This window comes from Neoarius graeffei, chromosome 17 (genome assembly GCF_027579695.1).
Source record: "Neoarius graeffei isolate fNeoGra1 chromosome 17, fNeoGra1.pri, whole genome shotgun sequence".
Lineage (NCBI taxonomy): Eukaryota > Metazoa > Chordata > Actinopteri > Siluriformes > Ariidae > Neoarius > Neoarius graeffei.
Window position 1 is genome coordinate 66,954,325 of NC_083585.1, and position 23,071 is coordinate 66,977,395.

The 23,071-nt window shown below is 42.8% G+C and overlaps 1 protein-coding gene across 1 annotated transcript in view; it reads left to right on the plus strand.

Annotated features, from left to right (window-relative positions):
• Positions 1 to 23,071, plus strand: part of rab6bb (RAB6B, member RAS oncogene family b) — a 31,324-nt gene that overhangs the window by 3,859 nt on the left and 4,394 nt on the right. Inside the window, exons 2-7 of the mRNA XM_060897875.1 lie at positions 4,776 to 4,834; positions 4,910 to 4,963; positions 10,527 to 10,632; positions 14,075 to 14,186; positions 19,564 to 19,657; positions 22,992 to 23,058. Coding sequence (XP_060753858.1) covers positions 4,776 to 4,834; positions 4,910 to 4,963; positions 10,527 to 10,632; positions 14,075 to 14,186; positions 19,564 to 19,657; positions 22,992 to 23,058 — 492 coding nt within the window. The remainder of the gene's footprint in view (positions 1 to 4,775; positions 4,835 to 4,909; positions 4,964 to 10,526; positions 10,633 to 14,074; positions 14,187 to 19,563; positions 19,658 to 22,991; positions 23,059 to 23,071) is intronic.

Sequence of the window (23,071 nt, forward strand, 5' to 3'; positions counted from 1 at the left end):
TTTTGTGTCTTAACTCCACACGTGAACCTCAAACTACCTACCACATGGCATGTGTAAAAACAGAATTTTATGCATTTTAATCATATTATTGTTTTTTTTTAAACGAGCGAGATTCACACTAATATCACAGTAAGAGAGTTGACGAACAGTTCGTCTACTGTTGGTGTAAAATCCTCAATATTTTGTTCAAATTAATGAGAGAAGAAACAGAACATACCTCACTGCCTTTCTGAAGTTTTCCGCCAGAGGAAGTGACATCACTTGGTGCAGGTGTCATACGTATCATTAAAAGTCTTTGTGGATTTTATGTGGTTTTTCAACAGAGCTAACAGAGTTGACAAGAACATTGGGATGGATTAAAAAAATTACTGAAATTTCACATAAAACAGAAAATAGACTTTCTGTGCAATTGATTTTATAACAGTTAATAGAATAAGCCCCCAACAAACAGACTGTTAGACTGAATCACTTCCTGTTTATTGGAGTTGAATGGATGAATCAGGAGTTGAAGACAGCCAATAATGTGGGGGGAGGCGTGGGAGTCATTTAGTTAATGTTTTATGGATAAATTGGGTCAAAAATGGATATCAAGCATCGCTATTGATGAAAGTTTGTCATAATTTGGATTATTGTTCAAAACTGACTCAATAAAGATTTCTTTTGTGGAAAATAACAAAAGGTTTATCTTGGAGATGCGAAATGTACCCTGAATTCTAGAATGACCCATTCAGTACAGTACAGAACATTGACTGTTGTGTCTTCATATACTCCAGCTTGTTGGAAGCTGGGGTCAGAGTACAGGGTCAGCCGTGATACAGCAGCCCTGGAGCAGAAAGGGTTAAAACATGGTGTGTGTAGGTGAAGGGTGGGGTGAAGAACTCAAGTGCCCTGTAAAGAACCCTGACTGAACTCAACTTCATGGAACACCTTTGGGATGAACTGGAACTGAAGCCTCCTCAACCTCAACATCAGGACTTGATCTCACTAATGCTGAACTGAATGAACACAAATCCTCACAGCCACACCCCAAAATCTAGTGGCAAGCCTTCGCAGAAGACAAGAGAAGCGTGGAGCTCATTGTAACATAATGACAAAGAGGGAATAAATTTGGAATGGGACATTTCAACAAGGACGTGGGTGTGATGATCAGGTGCCCACAAACTTTTGGTGATATGGAATTTTTCCTTTTGAAACAGGAAGTCCAGAGTGATGGCATGTTGTGATGAAGTGGTTGACTGATTTTATGCAATTTTCAAGATAGGCCAAATTCTCTGCCAAATCTAATCTGTTTATGTGGGTGTGGGAGGAGGTGTGGGTGGGCGTATCAGGCCATGTTCAACAATTTGACAGCTTTGCATAAGAATCTATTTATCAGTCTTGTAGTGTGCGAATGTGTTGTCCTGTATCTCCTGCCAGATGGTGTACTTTGAAGAGGTGGTGGGCAGGGTGGGTTGGGTCACGTTGGAGGTTCTGCCCTGACATCTTCCCTGGTAGATATCCTCAACTGATGTTTTGTGCCATCTTGATGACCCTCTGCAGAGCTTTCTGGTCCTTCCTGATGCAGTACGTCAAGATACTCTCCACTGTGTACCTGTAAAAGTTCACGAGAAGGTTCTGCGGCACTCGGCTCTCCTCAGGTTTTTTGGAAAGTTGAGGCATTATTGTGCCTTCCTGAAGACAGTGGAGGTGTTTATGGCCTAGCAGAATTCCTCAGGAATTTAAAACTGAAGACTCTCTCAACTACCTCACCTCAATGTATACTGATCTAGGATCTGTTCTCCTCATCCTCCTGAAGTCCATCACAGTCTTCTTGTTGTTAAGAATGAGATTGTTGAGAGAACACCAGGCTGTTGGGTTTCGCTCCTCATCCCTGTATGCTGACTCATTGTTGTGAGAGATCAAGCCCATGACTGTTACAAGATCTGTGAACTTGATGATGGCGTTCAACTAGTAGCTTAGCAGAGTAGCTTAGAAGAGCTTAACAAGAGCGGAGGAGCTTTTCAACTGTGGAGGATCTCACCCAAGCCTGTCCATGTCCTGGACACCCAAGCCTGTCCAGGACATTATCCTAGATAACTGGATGCCGTGTGTTTTTGCAGTTGTGTTGTACATATTTGAACCGAGGTCAAAGGTCAGCGATGTGGGTGGTGATGGAGAGATGCGTCGTTGTCAACGAAAGACATCTGAGACATCTGAGTGGTAAATAAAGTGATATTACTAACTCTTACTGATGGAGAAGCCTCACCAATTTGTAAGGAAGGAATTCCATCAGTCTGAGGTTGCAGCATTCTGGCATTGAACAGACCCAAGTTGGTTAAATGCCATATTGAAAAGTCACATAAACATCAACTCACACAAACTCCAAATTTCTCTTCCAAATGAATAAACTCCAAACATGTTAACAGCTGTAAGTACACTTATAAAGGGAAAAACCTTCAAAACTTTTGAAAAACTAAAAAGAGAATTTGGTTTAGAGAATGGGGACCTGTTCAGGTATCAGCAGCTGAGACATTTCTATGATTGCCGTCATCTGTCCATCGCTAGCAATGATGACTGTTTCATTAGGATGTGCAGAAATGCAGATGGACCACGAGGCCTGCACCAGAGCGACAGAGTCACCCGCAGTGGCGCCACAAATGGCCCGGCTGAGCTGCCATGGAATGCCTGGCCTCGTGAGCTCTTGCATACTATTCTCCTCTCCTAATGAAGCGCCTTGCAGAGTAAGGTAAGACAAATGATGTTGTGCCCCCATTGTGTTGACTCTCTGGACCTCCAGACCTGATGCCAAGTAGTGCACAAAAGTGCCACAGACCTGACAGGGATGGAAGTTGCCCCCGCAGTGACAGCTGACTTGCCGAGTGATGCCATCTGTTGGCCATTGACCCTGTTGGATTCATCTGCCACATTGCACCGAAAAGCGCCCTGCCGCCAGCGCCTTATTGGTGATGTACTATGTAACCCATAGCTGGAACCCAGGCAGGTGCTACCACTCTGGGTCAGAGCAGACCTGGGAGAAATGGTGATTAAGGGGTAACTCCACTTTCTCCAATACTCAAGTCCTCCCGGACCTGAGACTCACCACTGGTTGCAGTTTAAATCATACCCAGGACTATAATTTATATAATACAGAAATTAAAAAAGGACTTTCAGCAGGAGGTAATGAGTTGATTGATGTGTTGACAGCTGCATACAAACATACCCCCAGAGGTGGACAAAGTACCCTACTTCATTACTTAAGTCAAAGTACAGATCCCACTAGTCAAATGTTACTGAAAGTTGTCCAGTCAAATTTTTACTTAAAGTACTGAAGTACTTGCTTTTAAAAATACTTAAGTATTAAAAGTACATTTTCTGTCAATGCATTGTTGTATTATTGCCACAACGCTTACAATACCTCATGCCTTTGAAGCAACTGACTGGATTATTTTGTGAATTCACAAAATGAACGCATGCTGTGCATCATGGTGGTTTAACATTAAGCTAGCTAGTCAGTGAAGCTCCACCTGACATGCTAGCAAACACTTTTCAAACTCGAAATCATATTGGGTAGCTAACGCTACTAGAAAAGAAAGATTTCTACATTGTTTATTTGGCAAAATTATGGTAAAACATTTTTTATGCTGAAAGGACTTCAGATACGGTAATGTTAACTTATCTGATGGAGGGAATTTGGATGGAAGAACTTAATTAAATTTTTTATTACACCTCACATTAAAAGTAAACAATTAGGAGTGTAGCAGCAATGCTGGAGACAACATGGGGACATTCGCCAATCACTCGCACATGTTTTGATCATGCACAAAACTGCAACCATTTTGGGACAGAGTCCTTCAAATTCTTGAGGATATATTTGGTTTCAAGATTCCCAAGAACCCCAGACTTGTGCTCCTAGGATTGATACTTGGTGCCATGTTTCAAACCAAGGACATCTATCGCTTCAAAATTTTGATACCTGCATGCAAAAAGGCAGCTACAAGGAACTGGTTGAAATGTGATCCTCCAAGTCCAGATCAGTGGTGGGACATCGTAGAGGAAATACACGCCATGGAAAAACTGACTCATTCTCTAAGGACGAAAGCAGGGACCCATACAAAACTCTGGTCTAAATGGACTGCGTACAAGATGAAGGATGGGTCGAGTTCTCAGCTGTTAGAAGATCAGATTAATAAAACGGTGAAGTGTGTAGTGCTCCCCCAATTTCAATTGTGCGCATTTTTTAGTGTCAAGTGTATGCATTTTCTTTTCTTTTTGGTTGTCGTGTTTGTCTTGTTCGTACAAATATTAATTGAGAAATGAATAAATAAAGAGTTTACAAAAAAAAAAAAATCCAACCATGTATTGTACACTAAGTGATGTTTGGAAAAGGGAATAGCATGCAGGAAGATGCACAGGGGGAAAAATAAACTGATGAAACATTTTGAGCTACCACTTTAGAGCAAGACACACCTGGGGGTGGGGCAGATACTTTCTAAGGAGCATTTAATTGGATGAACACAAGCCTAGTCAAAAAAGTTTATTTTCAAAAAAGTTTGTTATTTTCAAACTAAAAGATTAAAACAAAAAATATATATATTGAAATATATTTTATCCATCATATTGTATTGGTAACACTCATATTAATTTCATGGTTATTTAACACATGCAAACACACACACACACACACACACACACACACACACACACACACACACACACACGTCTGATTGGTTCTGAGTCCCTGAGAATCTTTATGAATACACAGTATCAATAATATTTTCTCTTGTTTTATGTTTCAGTCGGAAAAACCTCCCTGATCACACGGTTCATGTATGACAGTTTCGACAACACTTACCAGGTACTCTATAAAACCCACTCTGCTTTCCAGATATCTGCCCCGGACATCACTGACATGCTGTCTTTCTGTCTGTAGGCGACTATTGGAATTGACTTCTTATCAAAAACCATGTACCTGGAAGATCGAACAGTAAGAGATCTTTATAGCTCCATAGTTCAGTGAGATTGTTTCAGTATGTACAGTAGGAATGTGCCGATGTAATCGATTATACGATACACCACAATATTCATATGATTTATCGATACTCAATATTCATTCCACAATATCCAAATGTCTGCTAGCAGATCTGTCTGCTGGATTTAATGACACAGTGTGATATTCAGCCTAATGATTAGTCGCTAATGCCATCATTAAGCAGGACTCATGGGGGAAAACAAACAGGAAACACACACAAAGGTGACCGAGCGACCTTATATATCAGGGGTCACCAAACTTTTTTCTCTGGGGGCCACATTGTCGTTCCTGACTGTGATGGGGGCCGGGGTCGGGTCAGCTATATCACATAGAATTGTATGACCCAGACAAATATGACCACCAACAGGCCTCATTGTGTAGTAGAGATTACTAGCCTGACACGGCCATCCCCACTACTATATCCCCACTACTACATCCCCACTACTACATCCCCACTACTATATCCCCACTACTATATCCCCACTACTATATCCATACTACTATATCCCCACTACTATATCCCCACTACTATATCCCCACTACTATATCCTCACTACTATATCCATACTACTATATCCCCACTACTATATCCCCACTACTATATCCCCACTACTATATCCCCACTACTACATCCCCACTACTATATCCATACTACTATATCCCCACTACTATATCCCCACTACTATATCCCCACTACTATATCCTCACTACTATATCCATACTACTATATCAACACTTGATTCCTGGCACATATTTGTTTATCTTTACTAGTGGTTTGCAAAAGTAGTAATCGAGTCTTCACACTTTGTTTTAATTTGAAATACCACTGATATTCCATTTATTTATTTTCTAATAAAAATAATATCAAAGCTGTCAAGGTAAGAAACATCTGCCTATTTGAGGTGATTGACACTGGCAAAGGTGAGTGGAAAATTATAAATTGTAGGTAGGCCTGTTGATATTATTAATAATATAAATAATAATTGTATGCAGCACTTAATAAAGGTCAAATAAATAGGCCTATAAAATAAATACATTTTAAAAAACAGTGAAATTATAATAATATGAGCAATAGATCAATAGATCACAGCAGTTGTGCTGTGTCCTGCACGTCATTGCTCTCATCCATAGCCAAAGCAAAAAACTCGAATTCTGACGCTTTCTCATTCAGCTGGTCATACACGTTGTCCCCCAAATCTTCGGTTCGCCTGGTCATAGTAGGTGCGGAGAGACTCACCGCATTGAGCGCATCCTTCTTGTCAGGACACGCCTCCTCGGCCACAGCAAGCATGCATACTTTAACAAAGTCCCCATCAGTAAACGGCTTTCCATGGGTAGCTAGTAGGTGAGCTACCTTATACAGTGGTGCTTGAAAGTTTGTGAACCCTTTAGAATTTCCTATATTTCTGCATAAATATGACCTAAAACAACATCATATTTTCACACAAGCCCTAAAAGTAGATAAAGAGAACCCAGTTAAACAAATGAGACAAAAATATTATACTTGGTCATTTATTTATTGAGGAAAATGATCCAATATTACATATCTGTGAGTGGCAAAAGTATGTGAACCTCTAGGATTAACAGTTAATTTGAAGGTGAAATTAAAGTCAGGTGTTTTCATTCAGTGGGAAGACAATCAGGTGTGAGTGGGCACCCTGTTTTATTTAAAGAACAGGGATCTATCAAAGTCTGATCTTCACAACACATGTTTGTGGAAGTGTATCATGACACGAACAAAGGAGATTTCTGAGGACCTCAGAAAAAGCGTTGTTGATGCTCATCAGGCTGGAAAAGGTTACAAAATCATCTCTAAAGAGTTTGGACTCCACCAATCCACAGTCAGACAGATTGTGTACAAATGGAGGAAATTCAAGACCATTGTTACCCTCCCCAGGAGTGGTCGACCAACAAAGATCACTCCATGAGCAAGGCGTGTAATAGTCGGCGAGGTCACAAAGGACCCCAAGGTAACTTCTAAGCAACTGAAGACCTCTCTCACATTAACATTAGCCAATGTTCATGAGTCCACCATCAGGAGAACACTGAACAACAATGGTGTGCATGGCAGGGTTGCAAGGAGAAAGCCACTGCTCTCCAAAAAGAACATTGCTGCTCATCTGCAGTTTGCTAAAGATCATGTGGACAAGCCAGAAGGCTATTGGAAAAATGTTTTGTGGACAAATGAGATCAAAATAGAACTTTTTGGTTTCAATGAGAAGCCTTATGTTTGGAGAAAGGAAAGCACTGCATTCCAACATAAGAACCTTATCCCTTCTGTGAAACATGGTGGTGGTAGTATCATGGTTTGGGCCTGTTTTGCTGCGTCTGGGCCAGGATGGTTTGCCATCACTGTTGGAACAATGAATTCTGAATTATACCAGCAAATTCTAAAGGAAAATGTCAGGACATCTGTCCATGAACTGAATCTCAAGAGAAGGTGGGTCATGCAGCAAGACAACGACCCTAAGCATACAAGTCGTTCTACCAAAGAATGGTTAAAGAAGAATAAAGTTAATGTTTTGGAATGGCCAAGTCAAAGTCCTGACCTTAATCCAATCGAAATGTTGTGGAAGGACCTGAAGTGAGCAGTTCATGTGAGGAAACCCACCAACATCCCAGAGTTGAAGCTGTTCTGTACGGAGGAACGGGCTAAAATTCCTCCAAGCCGGTGTGCAGGACTGATCAACAGTTACCACAAATGTTTAGTTGCAGTTATTGCTGCACAAGGGGGTCACACCAGATACTGAAAGCAAAGGTTCACATACTTTTGCCACTCACAGATATGTAATATTGGATCATTTTCCTCAATAAATAAATGACCAAGTATAATATTTTTGTCTCATTTGTTTAACTGGGTTCTCTTTATCTACTTTTAGGACTTGTGTGAAAATCTGATGATGTTTTAGGTCATATTTATGCAGAAATATAGAAAATTCTAAAGGGTTCACAAACTTTCAAGCACCACTGTAGCTAGCTCGGACAGCAGCCTGGTTGATCTGGGTTTGGTGAAGGAATACATTCTGTTGTGCAGCCAGTCCACATTTCATCCTCCGAATCCTGTCTTCTCTTGTTTGCCCTCGCAAACTAGCATACTCTTTGTGGCGGGTTTCATAGTGACGACGCAGATTATATTCTTTGAAAACCGGCACACTTTCTTTACATACAAGATAAACTGCACGGTCCTTACACTGAACGAAAAAATAATCGGTGGTCCACTGTTCTTTAAAAACTCTGCACTCTCTGTCAGCTTTTCGCTGACCGCTAGCCATTTTGCTGTCCTGAACACTGACAGTTCTCTGCGTATGCGCTGCCTGTCACTGCTTGATCGCGAGCATATGACGAAAATTCGGAAAATATGAATAGTTAATTTTATAACTAAATATCAATTTTAATTGATAAAATCAACAAAATACAAGATGCAGACATGCTATTATTTGCCAAAAAGCAATTAAAAAAAATAGGCCATGACCACTTTTGGGGATTGCCTCATAGGGCCGGTTCAAGTGATGGGGGGCAGAGGGGCTGGGGGGCCGGTCAAAGGGGGGTGGTGGGCCGGATCTGGCCCGCGGGCCGTAGTTTGGTGACCCCTGTTATATACAAATAGAGCCAGTAGCTTTGCTTTCATTCAGTAAATGGCTAATTGTGGATCTCATAGCTTTATTTATTTTATATAATGATCATATTTGCGTCTGTAGACATTTAACATTTGTTCCAGCGATTAACTAAGGAATAAAACACTGAATGTCATGCTGTTGTAGATAAATAATCAACAGCAGGGCTGAAGTAGGTGAAGTTAATTATTTTCCTAAATGTTTTATTACCACAGCAGTTTATTATAACAGTGGATTAGGGCCAATACAGGTTAAAAAAATACAGAACTGAGGGGAGGGGAAATATTCTGAGAAAAAAAGACTGAATTTCTGAGATTGAAGCTGGAAATTTATTATAAAAAAAACCCCTCAGATATTCTCTGAGGTTAAAAAGTCACAAATTTGTAAGAACAAAAAAAAAAAAACCCTCAGAAATTCCGAGATTAAAATGTCACAAATTTACAAGAAAAAAACTCAGAAATTCTGAGATTAAAAAGTCACAAATTTATGAGAAGAAACTCAAAAGTTCTGAGATTAAAAAGGCACAAATAAAAAAAAAAAACCCTGAAAAAATCAGAGATTAAACAGTCATAAATTTACGAGAAAAAACTCTGAAATTCAGAGATTAAAAAGCCACAAATTTATGAGGAAAAAACTCAGAAATTCTGAGATTAAAAGTTGCAAATTTATGAGAAGAAACTCAAAAATTCAGAGATTGAAAAGTCACAAATTTACGATAAAAACTCAAATTCTGAGATTAAAAGGGCACAAAGCTACAAGAAAAAAAAACTGACATCCTGAGATTAAAAAGGCACAGATTTACAAGAGAAAAAACTAAAAAAAATTCTGAGATTGAAGTCACAAATTTACAAGAAAGAAACTGAAAAGTTCCGGTATTAAAAAGTCACAAATTTATGAGAAAAAAACTCAGAAATTCCAAGATTAAAAGCTTACAAATTTATCAGAAAATACTCAAAAATTCTGAGATTAAGAAGTCACAAATTTACGATAAAGAACTCAGAAATTCCAAGATTAAAAAGGCACAAATTTATGATAAAAAAAACTCAGAAATTCTGAGATTAAAAAGGCACAAATTTACAAGAAAAAAACCCCCTAAAAAAATAATTTGAGATTAAAAGTCACAAATTTATGAGAAAAAAATCAGAAATTCTGAAATTACAAAGTCACAACTTTACAAGGAAAACTCTGAAATTCTGGTATTAAAAAGTCACAAATTTACGAGGAAAAAAAACAAAAAATTCTGAGATTAAAAAGTCACAAATTTACAAGAAAAAAACCCTAGGAAATTCTGAGATTAAAAGCTCACAAATTTATCAGAAAATACTCAAAAATTCTGAGATTTAGAAGTCACAAATTTACGATAAAAAAACTCAAATTCCAGGATTAAAAAGTCACAAATTTACAAGAAAAAAACTCCCTGAAAAATTCCAAGATTAAAAAGTCACAAATTTCTGAGAAAAACCTCAGAAATTCTGAGATTAAAAATTCACAAATTTATGAGAAGAAAAACTCAGAAGTTCCTAGATTAAAAATGCACAAATTTGCAAGAAAAAAACCCTTAAACAATTGAGATTAAAAAGTCACAAATTTACGATAAAAACTCAGAAACTGATCAAGTCGAGGTTTACATTGGTTAGTCTTCTAAAATAAAAGTGTTTTAAATGATGCCCACTGAGTGCTTGTGAAAATGTTCATTTATGGCAGAAATGCCGCCCAGTGCCACAGAGTTACCATACTGTGATAAAATTGTAAACCTTAATAGAAGTTTATTCAGTTACCAAGTGTGAAATTTTGAATATCACTACATGACTACTGATACATATAGATGTGTGGAATCCAGATGTTGATGTGGACCGAAGCTCTGTTTTGATAAACATTTGTCTGAATGTTATTTCGTGCTGCAGGTGAGGTTACAGCTGTGGGACACAGCGGGTCAGGAGCGCTTCAGGAGCCTCATCCCCAGCTACATACGGGACTCGACTGTGGCCGTGGTGGTGTACGACATCACAAGTGAGACACACACACAGTTGAACAATAGACCACAACATGAAACTGATGTTCCTCAGTGATGCTGATGTGGTTTAGGACACAGTGACACTTCCTGTTATCTACAACCCTGACTCCAAAAAAGTTGGGACGTTGTGTAAAACGCAAATAAAAACACAAGGCAATGATTTTCAAATCCTTTTCAGCCTATATTCAGTTAAATCCAATACAAAAGCAAGATATTTACTCTCAAAACTGATAAATGTTATTGTGTTTTGTAACTATACACTCATTCTGAATCTGATGCCTGTAACATGTTCCAAAAATGTTGGGACAGGGGCAATAAAAGACTGGGAAAGGTGTGGAATGCTCAAAGAACACCTGTTTGGAACATTCTACAGGTGAACAGGTTCACTGGTAATTGGAAAGGCTCAGCGATTCACAAGCAAGGATGGGGTGAGGTTCACAACTGGATGGGCAAATAGTCCAACAGTTTTATTGATTGATTGATTGATTGATTGTTTTATTCCGAACAGTAAAGAAGATATAAAAAAACAAAAAACAAAAGTGTAAGTTTAAGAACAACGTTTCTCAATGTGCAAGGAATTTACCTTAACAGCTATTAGTTTATTGTTTATTCTGCTTACGTATCTCATGTTTACCTGCTATACCTCAAGTGCCCTTGACTGGTTATTTGCTTCAATTTATGTGTGTATGTATGTGTGTGTGTGTGTGTGTGTGTGTGTGTGTGTGTGTGTGTATACATATGAGTGTTTAGTCTATGTCTAGTTCTTATCTAGAGCGTTTATACTGTTTTGTTTATTTCAATTATTCTATTTTTATTTGAGTGTTAGTCTGTCTAGTTCTTATCGAGTGTTTATACTGTTTGTGTTTATTTCAATTATTCTATTTTTTATTTATGAGTGTTTAGTCTATGTCCAGTTCTTATCTAGAGTGGTTATACTGTTTTTGTATTGTTTATTTCAATTATTATATTTTTTACTTATTGCATTGCCTGCTTGCACCGTGGGTCAGAGAGGACTGTAATTTCATCTGTGCTGTATGTCGAGCATGTATAGCATATTTGACAATAAAGTTGACTTGACTTGACTTTAGGGATTTCAGCACTGACAATCCATTATATCATCAAAATATTCTGAAAATCCAGATAAATATCTGCGTGTAAGGGGCAAGGCCGAAAACCAACACTGAACACCTTTGACCTTCGACCCCTCAGGTGGTACTGCATTAAAAACTGACATGATTATATAAAGGATATCACTACATGGGCTCGGGAACACTTTGGAAAATTGTTATCAGTAAACACAGTTTGTCGTTGCATGTAACATGCAAAGAAAAAGCCAAATATCAACAACATCCAGAAACGCCAGTGAATTCTCCTGGCCCGAGCTCATCTGAGATGGACGAACACAAAATACAAAAGTGTGCTGTGGTCTGGCGAGTCCACATTTGTAATTGTTTTTGGAAATCATGGACATTGTGTCCTCCGGGCTAAAGAGGAAAAGGACCATCCAGATTGTTACCAGAGCCAGAAGTTCAAAATCCAGCTTGAAGTTCAAAATCCAGCTTAGTGCCCATGGCAGGGGTAACTTGCGCATCTGCAAAGGCTCCATTAATGCTAAAAGATTCATACAGATTTTGGAGCAACATATGCCGCCATCCAGACAACGTCTTTTTCAAGGACTTCCTTGCTTATTCCAGCAAGACAATGCCAAGCTACATTCTGTACATGTTTCAACGGCATGGGTTTATAGTAAAAGAGTGCAGGTGCTAAACTGGCCTGTCTGCCTCCCATTGAAAATGTATGGTGCTTTATGAAGTGCAAAATATGACAGTTGAGACCCCAAACTGTTGAGCAACTAAAGTCATGTATCAAGCAAGAAAGGGAAATAATTTCTCTTTCAAAACTTTAATAATTAGTGTTCTCAGTTCCCAAACACTTACTGAGTGTGGTTAAAGGAAAAGGGGATGCAACACAGCAGTAAACAGGCCCCTGTCCTAACTTTTTTGGAACATGCTGCAGGCACCAAATTCAGAATGAGTGAAAATTTACAAAAACACAATAACATTGATCAGCTTGAACATTAAGTATCTTGTCTTTGTATTGTACCCGACTGAATATTCTGTAGGTTGAAAAGAATTTGCAAATTATCGCATTTTGTTTTTGTTTATGATTTACAACTTTGTTGGAATTAGGGTTGTATAAACATGTTACTGAATAATGGAACTATATTTCCGGGGCCATCATATCGAACAGTTGGATCACTCTTTTACTCGTGTAATTGAGTGTTGCTCCACCTACTAATGTTTGAAAGGAGGAAGTGAAATAGAAATCTGCTGCTGTTTTCAGTGTTGTTGATGTTTCAACAGCATGGGTTTGTAGTAAAAGAGTGCAGGTGCTAAACTGGCTTGCCTGCCTCCCATTGAAAATGTATGATGCTTCTAGCTTTATTGCTAGAATTTGTGAATTTTTTATCTTTCCTAGCAAATAAAAATCTTATCTATCAACTAGTGACACATTTGGCTATTTCTCACATCTTTCGCAACCATAATTCTTGTTGTCCAGCAACATCAAAAATCACTTTTTTAACCCTTTGGTGTCGGACCGTTTAAATATCGTTCCTCCAGGAATGGTGACATAATGGTTGCTATGACCTACGTATTTTACCATAGCCAATCAGATTCTGGTAAAAATGAATCCTTTCTTTTGATTGGTTGCCTTTTACTGCCTTGTATTTGGAAGTAATGCAATGACCTTAGTTAGATTCAAAATGGTGTCTTCGAGTGACCACACCCATGATTTACAGCATAACAAGTGGCAGAAATTCTTGTGAATGATGGTCGTTGTAACGAAAGGAGCATAGATAGTGAAACTGGTGGACTTTCAAGTGGAGAAGAGTTTGATTTGGACCGAGGTGTTATAATATTAATAAATATCTATAAATACGACCAAACACAGTGCAATGGTCTTTGCTTATTTATTAAGCTTTAAAATGGTATTTAGCATGATGGGGATCCTGAAGTCCAACCTCAAGCTATTTTTGTTTGAATAGGCATTAGGGAAAATGGAGGAATTCTGGGCAGGCACCAAAGGGTTAACTGATTTGTGAATGACACAATCTAGCAACATTTCAGTCAGTAGTGATTTCTGGTGAGATTTTTTTGCAACAGTGTACATGACGTATCCAAATTAGACATGGTTACGTATTGTGTGACATCATCACACAGTCTAGCGAATTTTAGTGACATTTCAGAGGGTCAGTAGTGACGTCTGGTGAGGTTTCTTTTTGTCAACACTGGCTGTTTTACAAAACGGTGATGTTTTATACATTTTAAAAGTGATATTCTGTCGAGCGCTACATTATTCCTGCAGGTTTTCTGAACTGTCCCCTGACTGTGTTCCCTGTTAGCGTGACCTTGACGTTGTTGCTTCTCTTGTTTCCAGACGTGAATTCCTTCCAGCTGACCTCCAAATGGATCGATGATGTCAGGACGGAGAGAGGAAGTGACGTCATCATCATGCTGGTTGGCAACAAGACAGACTTGGAGGAGAAGAGGTTCAGCTTGTAGATTTACTTTAGTGAATTGAAAATACAGCTGGTTTTATTTACGAACATGGTTTACAGCGGATTTGAGTCTTTCACGTGACCGAATTCGCCGTGTGTCTGTCTGTCTGTCTGTACATTTTTCTGAATGAATGTGTGAATTCGGATGCTTCGACCAAATAAGTGTGTAGAACTTTGCGCGGGTGGGTGGAGCACAGAAGTACGGCAGGCCAGAACTGAGTTTCCAAAAACTCTTTATTTGCACTTTTCAGTCGCAAACACACTCTCCCAGCCACACGCATACACACACACACACACACACACACACACACACACACAAAAAGTCATCTGGTTGGGGAGAGAGCTCTCTTCCTCTGCTCTCTCTCTCCTTATATTGGGTATGGTCGCTGGGAAGACACACAAACACAGGCTAACTGACATCAAGTGTAGTGATTCTGCCACTTACCTTACCTGACTCCGCCCTCCGGTCACAGACTGACGCTTGACCATGCCCCCGCTGCCACATACCCCCACCGCCCAACTCAGGCCGGGCAGCCGTTTGGCCTGCAGCCAACTCCCCCCCCGACAGGAGAGGAAGTCCGCCACAACCATCTGTGCCCCCAGCTTCACCTTGAAGTTAAAGGGCTGGAGTGCCAGATACCAACGGGTGAGCCATGCGCTGGCATCCTTCATGCGGTGGAGCCACTGGAGGGGCGCGTGGTCCGAACAGAGAGTGAAAGGGCGTCCCAGCAGGTAGTAGCGGAGGGCGAGGACCACCCACTTGATGGCTAGGTACTCCTTCTTGATTGTGCTGTAGTGCCCCTCATGCACTGACAGCTTCCTGCTGATATACAGCACGGGGCGATCCTCCACCTCCTGGGACAAAACAGCCCCCAGCCCTCTGTCTGATGCATCCGTCTGCAACATAAAGGGGAGAGAAAAGTCAGGGGAGTGTAAAAGTGGCCCCCCACACAGTGCAGCCTTCACCTCAGAGAAAGCCCGCTGGCATTGCTCCGTCCACTGGACCGGATCTGGTGCCCCCTTTTTAGTGAGATCAGTCAGTGGGCTGGTGACGTCCGAATAATTAGGTATAAACCTACGATAATAGCCAGCCAGCCCCAGGAACTGTCTCACCCCCTTTTTGATCTTGGGCCTCGGGCAGGCCACAATCGCTGCTGTCTTATTAATTTGGGGACGCACCTGCCCATTGCCCAAGTGGAAGCCCAGATACCGTACTTCCACCTGCCCAATCGCACACTTGTTCAGGTTGGCTGTGAGACCCTTTCGCCTCAGCGACCCAAGGACGGCCCTCAGGTGCTGCAGATGCCGCGGCCAGTCATTACTATAGATTATTATGTCGTCCAAGTATGCGGCTGCGTAGGTGGCATGGGGGTGGAGGACCCTGTCCATGACCCGCTGGAACGTAGCGGGCGCCCCAAACAGCCCAAAAGGAAGAGTGACAAATTGGTGTAAGCCAAATGGTGTGGAAAAGGCCATTTTTTCTCGGGATAATGGAGTCAATGGGATCTGCCAATAACCCTTTGTCAAATCCAGTGTCGAATAAAAGCGAGCCGTGCCTAGTCGATCCAGCAACTCGTCAATGCAAGGCATTGGGTACGCGTCGAATTTAGACACCACGTTGACTTTTCTATAGTCCACACAGAACCAGACCGACCTGTCAGCCTTGGGAACCAAGACCACCGGGTTGCTCCAGTCACTGTGGGACTCCTCGACGATGCCCATTTCGAGCATGGCCTCGAGTTCTTCCCGAACCACCTTTTTCTTGTGTTTGGGTAGCCTGTAAGGGCGGCTGCGCACTACCACCCCCGGGGGCAGCTCAATGTGGTGCTCTATGAGGTCGGTGCGGCCGGGCAGGGGCGAGAACACATCCGAAAATTCGGTCTGCAACTGGGTAACCTCTGTGAGTTGGGTCGGGGAGAGGTGGTCTCCACAGGGGACCGGAGAGGTAAGCGATGTCAATGCTCCTTTTTGAACCTCCGGCCCCAGCTCCGCCTTCTCTGGAACCACCGACACCAACACCACGGGGACCTCCTCATTCCAGAGTTTAAGCAGATTGAGGTGGTAAATCTGTAGCGCCCCACCCCTGTCCGTTCGCCTCACCTCATAGTCAATGTCCCCGACTCACCATGTGACCTCAAAGGGCCCTTGCCACTTGGCGATCAATTTGGAGCTCGACGTGGGCAACAGTACGAGTACTTTATCTCCCGGTGCGAACTCCCTAAGGCGCGTACCCCTGTCGTACAGGTGGATTTGCCGTTCTTGAGCCTGCTGCAAATTCTCCTGGGTTAGGTGTGTGAGTGTATGGAGTTTTGCGTGCAGGTCAATAACGTATTGAATTTCGTTTTTGCTCGGTGAAGGTCCCTCCTCCCAATTTTCCCGCAGTACATCTAGGATGCCATGCGGCTTACGCCTATATAATAATTAGAACGGGGAGAACTCCGTGGAGGCTTGTGGGACCTCTCGCACTGCGAATAACAGGGGCTCGAGCCAATTATCCCAATTGTGTGCGTCCTCACTTATGAATTTTTTAATTATATTCTTGAGGGTGCGGTTGAACCGTTCGACTAAACCGTCCATTTGTGGGTGATAAACGCTGGTGCGGATCGGCTTAATTCCCAATAACCCATACAGTTTGCGCAGAGTGCGTGACATAAACGAAGTGCCTTGATCAGTCAGAATCTCTTTGGGGATTCCGACTCGGGAGATGACATGGAAGAGTGCTTCCACAATATTGTGTGCTTTGCAATATTGCGAAGAGGCACTGCTTCCGGGTATTGCGTTGCATAGTCCACCAGGACTAAAATAAAGCGATACCCTCGTGTTGACCGATCTAATGGCCCGACGAGATCCATCCCAATTCTTTCGAATGGGGTCTTGATTAATGGTAGAGGGCGCAAAGGCGCTTTTGGAATGGCCGCTGGATTTACTAACTGGCATTTGCGACATGCCGTACACCACCTACGGACATCGCTGTGAATCCCTGGCCAATAGAACTGGGCCATTATTCGGGCTAGTGTCTTATCCTGCCCCAAGTGTCCAGCCATGGGATTAAAGTGAGCCACCTGGAATACCAATTCCCAGGGGCTCTTTGGGATCAAAAGTTGTGAGACCGTCTCCTTAGTCTGAGTGTCCTGCGTCACTCGGTATAATCTATCTCTCATAATGGAGAAATAAGGGAAGGACGGGGTGGCGTTTGGCTGGAGCATTTGACCATCGATTACTCTCACTTGGTCAAACACATGCCACAGAGTCTCGTCTCGCGACTGCTCTAATGGGAAATCCGCAAGGTATTACCCGAGAGAGGGAGGAGGACCCGGCGGCTCCTCACTCTGACGCGAAGATGACGTAGACAGCTCTGGAACAGCTGCTCCCTCCAATGCCACTCCGGGACCTCCCCCTGCTGAACTATGGCAGGACCCACTCTTTACTAAATGAGTCATTAATTCCTGAAATCCCGGCCAATCAGTCCCCAAAATTATCGAGGGGGTAAGGCGAGGATTAACCGCCGCCTTTACACTAGATTTCTCCCCTTGAAATAGAATGTGGACCGACACTAAAGGGTAGTTGTGAACATCCCTGTGCACACACAACATACAACACTTTCACCAATTGGGCTCCCCCCAATGCCTCGTCTTGCACCAGGCTTTGGTGGATTGAGGTCTGATTACAGCCAGAATCCACCAAAGCCTGATACGTATCCCCTTGGACACTCACCAGTATGCGATACGCTCCGGCCTGATCGAGGGCGGCTCCTGGCGCGTCGGGGATCTGGACCACCGCGCCCACCTCCATTACCGAGCACTGATGCTGGAGGTGCCCTGGCTCCCCACAGCGCCAGCAAACCGGCCCGGGCTTTCTCTCTGCACCGGCGCTCTGGGGCTCACTCACCTGAGGGGGGGAGACAGACACAGAAGCAGGAAATGGGAGGGCACCGCAGGTGCGGAGGGCTGGCTGGGGTGGAGCCGGCCCCCGCTTCCGCGGTGGGGGAACGGGGTGAGGACGAGACACAGAAGGGGAGGGGGAAAGAGAGAGAGAGGAGAGAGGAGAAGAGGAGATCTGCTGTCCTGCTGTGGGAACAGCCGCCAAATGATCCTCCGCCAACTCGATGGCCTGATCCAGCGACGCCGGGCGATGGCACTGGACCCACTCCACTGTTCCTTCGGGAAGCCGGACGATGAACTGCTCCAGTGCCACCAGATCAATGATTCCCTCGGCGTCGCGGTTGTCAGCCCTCAGCCACCGCCGGCAGGCGTCCCGGAGTTGCTGGCCAAAAGCAAACGGCCAGCCGACCTCCTCTAGGCGTAGAGCGTGAAAGCGCTGGCGTTGTTGTTCAGGGGTGCGCCCCACATGCTGGAGGACGGCCCGGCACAGGTCCGCGCAGACCAGCCGGCTGTCGGCAGGGAGCTGTAGCGCGGCCAGCTGCGCCTCGCCCGTTAGCAGGGGGAGGAGGCGCGCTGCGCGTTGTTCCACCGGCCAGCCCGAGGCCTCTGCTGCTTGTTCGAATAGTGTGAGGAAGGCCTCGGGGTCGTCGTGCGGGCCCATCTTCGTTAGGGTGAGGTGGGGTGGGCCCGTGGCGGTGGAGGTGGTGGACCCCGCCGACGCGAGGAGGTGCCGGAACGCCTGACGATCTTCCTGTTGCGCCAGCACCAGGGCCTCGAACCGCTGTTCTTGCTCCTTTCGGAGGGTGAGCAGCGCCTGGTGCTGGCTCTGTTGGGCCGTGGCGAGGGCGTGGATCAGGTCTACAAAGGGGGAGGACTCCATGGGGCTGTTCTTCTCTGTGCTCCGCTCCTGGGTTTCAGCACCACTGTAGAACTTTGCGCGGGTGGGTGGAGCACAGAAGTATGGCAGGCCAGAACTGAGTTTCCAAAAACTCTTTATTTGAACTTTTCAGTCGCAAACACACTCTCCCAGCCACACGCATACACACACACACAAGTCATCTGGTTGGGGAGAGAGCTCTCTTCCTCTGCTCTCTCTCTCCTTATATCGGGTGTGGTCGCTGGGAAGACACACAAACACAGGTTAATTGACATCAGGTGTAGTGATTCTGCCACTTACCTTCCCTGACTCCGCCCTCCGGTCACAGACCGATGCTTGACCACGCCCCTGCTGCCACAAAGTGCAAAATAGTGGGCAGAGTATAAACCAGCTGTAATACATTATCTCCACACACACGTTCATCTTATTATCTGCGAGATTAGTACATTAGAGCCTTCAATCTGTCCAGTTCTGCTTCTTATTCTAAATTATTATTATTATTATTATTATTATTATTATTATTATTATTTCTTCATCACTGTTGAACTGTACAGAGGTGTTTCAGTGATGTCTGTGTTTCCTGATGGGATTTTTTTTTTTTTAATCTCAGACAAATCTTAATTGAGGAAGGAGAGCAGAGAGCTAAAGAGCTGAACGTGATGTTCATTGAGACAAGCGCGAAAAGTGGCAGCAACGTGAAACAGGTGAGACGCTTTATACGTTCATCTGATCACTGCGTCTTTATTCTCACTCCGGTGACGAGTTCATAATAAACAGCTTTATTCCACTCAGTACTCAAATACACTATGTGTTTACAGTACCAGTCAAAAGTTTGTGCACCCCTACTCTACGCATTCATTTAAAAAATTTTTTTTTTTATTTTTTTTGTATATTGACCATTCTCTACATTGTAGAACAAATCTGAAGACATCAAACACTATTAAATAACATCTGACACATATATGGAATTGTGTGTTAAATTAAAAAAAAGTGTTAATAAACAAAATACATTTGATATTTTAGATTCTTCAGCATATCCAGCGTTTCCCTTGATGACTTTTTCCACACTGTTGTCATTCTCTTAACCAGCTTCATGAGGGAGTCACCTGGAACGCTTTTCAATTAACTGCTGTGTCTCGTCAAAAGGTCATTAGTGGACGAGTTTCTTACCTTCTTAATGCATTTGAGATCAAACAGTAAATAGTAAATAATAACAATACTATATGTAAATACCCCTATTCCACAACTGTAGTAATCCATACAGTATTATATCAAGAACCGAACAACTGAAGAAAGAGAAACGACATCCATCATTACTTTAAGACAGGAAGTGACTTTTAATTAGAAACAAAAAAGAAAAAACACTGAATTAGACAGAAGGTGTGTTCAAACTTCTGACTGGTACTGTATGTGTGTGTGTGTGTGTGTGTGTGTGTGTGTGTGTGTGTGTGTGTGTGTACACGAGTTGAGAACAGAGTAATGTGGAGTGTGTAATAAAACACACCAGAGTGTGATGTGGATCAGCTGATTCTCTCAGATCACTGAATACAAACCTGCTCCATTAGTGCATTATTTTATTTTACTGAGTGTGTTACTCTCTTAAATTTTCAATTTTAAGTAACGCTTTTCATCGTCATCATCATCGTTCCCCCGTGGCATCGGGAACAGCCTTGGGGTGCTTCTGCTGGAATCGTGCATCCAGTAGTCGCAGGAAGTCAGTCTTGACCATCATCATTTTCCTTGCCTGCTGTACATCGACAGCAAGCAGCTTCTTCACTCTATTCCACGCTTTCCTTGGAGCCAGAACATCAAATAGCACCTGTTTCTGGAGGTTGTTATTATCCAGTCTACACACATGTGCAAGATATTTCATATGCTGCATCACACAAAAATCACGGATGGGTGGAGTGTCTGTGAGGGCACGTATTCTCTCATTTGATATTCTGAAACTCCAATCAACTTCCGTTCCTTCACATTCTGCCTGATCCGGTGCATTTTTTCGTTTATATCCTCCCCGAACTATTTTTCTCAAGAAGCTATGCCAGATGGCTTCAACCTTGTTCAGCTCATTCTCTGTTAGTTCCCATGCTTGTATGCTGTACAAAAGCCTTGATCGTATACAGGTGGTTAGGAATTTCATTCTAGTTGCTAGCCGTATCCGTCTGTCAGTCAGAATATGTTTTAGTTCATTCCATTTCTGGTATGCTGCGCCGATTCTAGTGTGTAAAGATTGTATGGTACATTCAGAGTTGGTAATGGTGTATCCTAAATACTTGGAACTCCTGACGTTCTTTAGCTTGTTTGAGCCAATGTTAACCAGACTCGGCAGCTCCATCAGATGTTCGTCCACATTGAAGACCGTTGTTTCAGTTTTGGTATATGAGATCTGCATCCCAAACCGTCTAAAGGTGTCATCATAGATAGTGAGCATGTTCTGTAATTCCTCTTGTGAATTGGCAAATATAACCTGATCGTCAGTATACAGTAGCTCGGTGACTTGTAAATGTCCATATGCTGGAGCTTTCTTTCGAAGTTCTCGAGGAAACACTTCATTGGGTACACAGGAGGTAATCTTGAAACCTGCTTTAGGGTTTGATTTCAATATTTAATTTCTGGCCACTCTTACAACAAAGTCCATGTAGACATTGTAGATCATAGGGGACTCCAGGGCACCCTGTCAGCATCCTACAAGAGTTTCAAATAAGTTGCTCGATCCTTTAATGCATGCTTTTGTATCGGTATATAAGGTACGCAAAATTGCTATGAGGTGCGGACATCTTAATCAAATCTCAACGCATTGGAATAAAGCATCTCTTGGGATCCAATCATATGCAGCCTTTAGATCGATAAAGGCTACGTAGACAGGTTTTTTTGGACTTCTTTGATGTCTTGAGAATCTGGAGGAGGATAAAGATGGCATCACATGTCGACTTATTTGCCCAGAAACCAAACTGAGATGGTAACAGTACAAGTTCATAGGTCTCCCGAAATCTTTCAACTATGATCCCTGACAGCACCTTTGAGAGGGTTGCAATTATGCTCAGGCCTCTATAGTTTTCTGGTAGTGATTTCAAAGCTCTCTTATACAGACAAGTGATAGATGCCGTCAGCCACTTTGTGGGAACTTGAAGGTAAGACCATATCATTCCAACCAGTAGTACAACGCATCCTAACAGCATAGCAGATGTTGAGTATTTCAGTTGTTCCGAGTACAATTTATCAGTGCCTTGACATTTGCTGTTCTTTAATCTTTTCATGCTGTTTTCAGCTTCTCTGGGGCTGGGCAAGGACATATCGATTGTAGGTAGGTCATCTGGTGGAAGTAGATGCGGGAAGTCCTCAGGGTGCTCCAGCTCCGGTTGAGGGATATATGGAATTTTATTTAATTCAATAAAAACTGATTGATAAATTATTATTATTATTATTATTATTATTATTAGGCGGCACGGTGGTGTAATGGTTAGCGCTGTCGCCTCACAGCAAGAAGGTCCGGGTTCGAGCCCCGTGGCTGGCGAGGGCCTTTCTGTGCGGAATTTGCATGTTCTCCCCGTGTCCGCGTGGGTTTCCTCCGGGTGCTCCGGTTTCCCCCACAGTCCAAAGACATGCAGGTTAGGTTAACTGGTGACTCTAAATTGACCGTAGGTGTGAGTGTGAATGGTTGTCTGTGTCTATGTGTCGGCCCTGTGATGACCTGGCGACTTGTCCAGGGTGAACCCCGCCTTTCGCCCGTAGTCAGCTGGGATAGGCTCCAGCTTGCCTGCGACCCTGTAGAACAGGATAACGCGGCTAGAGATGAGATTATTATTATTATTGTTGTTGTACAGATGTGAGAATTGATTTTGCGAAAGAATCAACACAGTTTTAACTTAAATTGGTATATCATGGGTCTCTGTCTCTCTCACTCTGTCCGTTTGCCTTTTTCTTTCTCTCTCTCTCTCTCTCTCTCTCTGTCTATGTCTGCCTATTTGTCGCTCTCTCTCTCTTTCTCTCTGCCTGTCTCTGTTTGTCTGTCTGTCTGTCTCTTTTTTTCTCTCTCAGTTGTTTCGGCGAGTGGCTGCTGCTCTTCCCGGGATGGAGAATCTTGATGAGACGAATAAAGAGGGCAGTATCCTTTCACA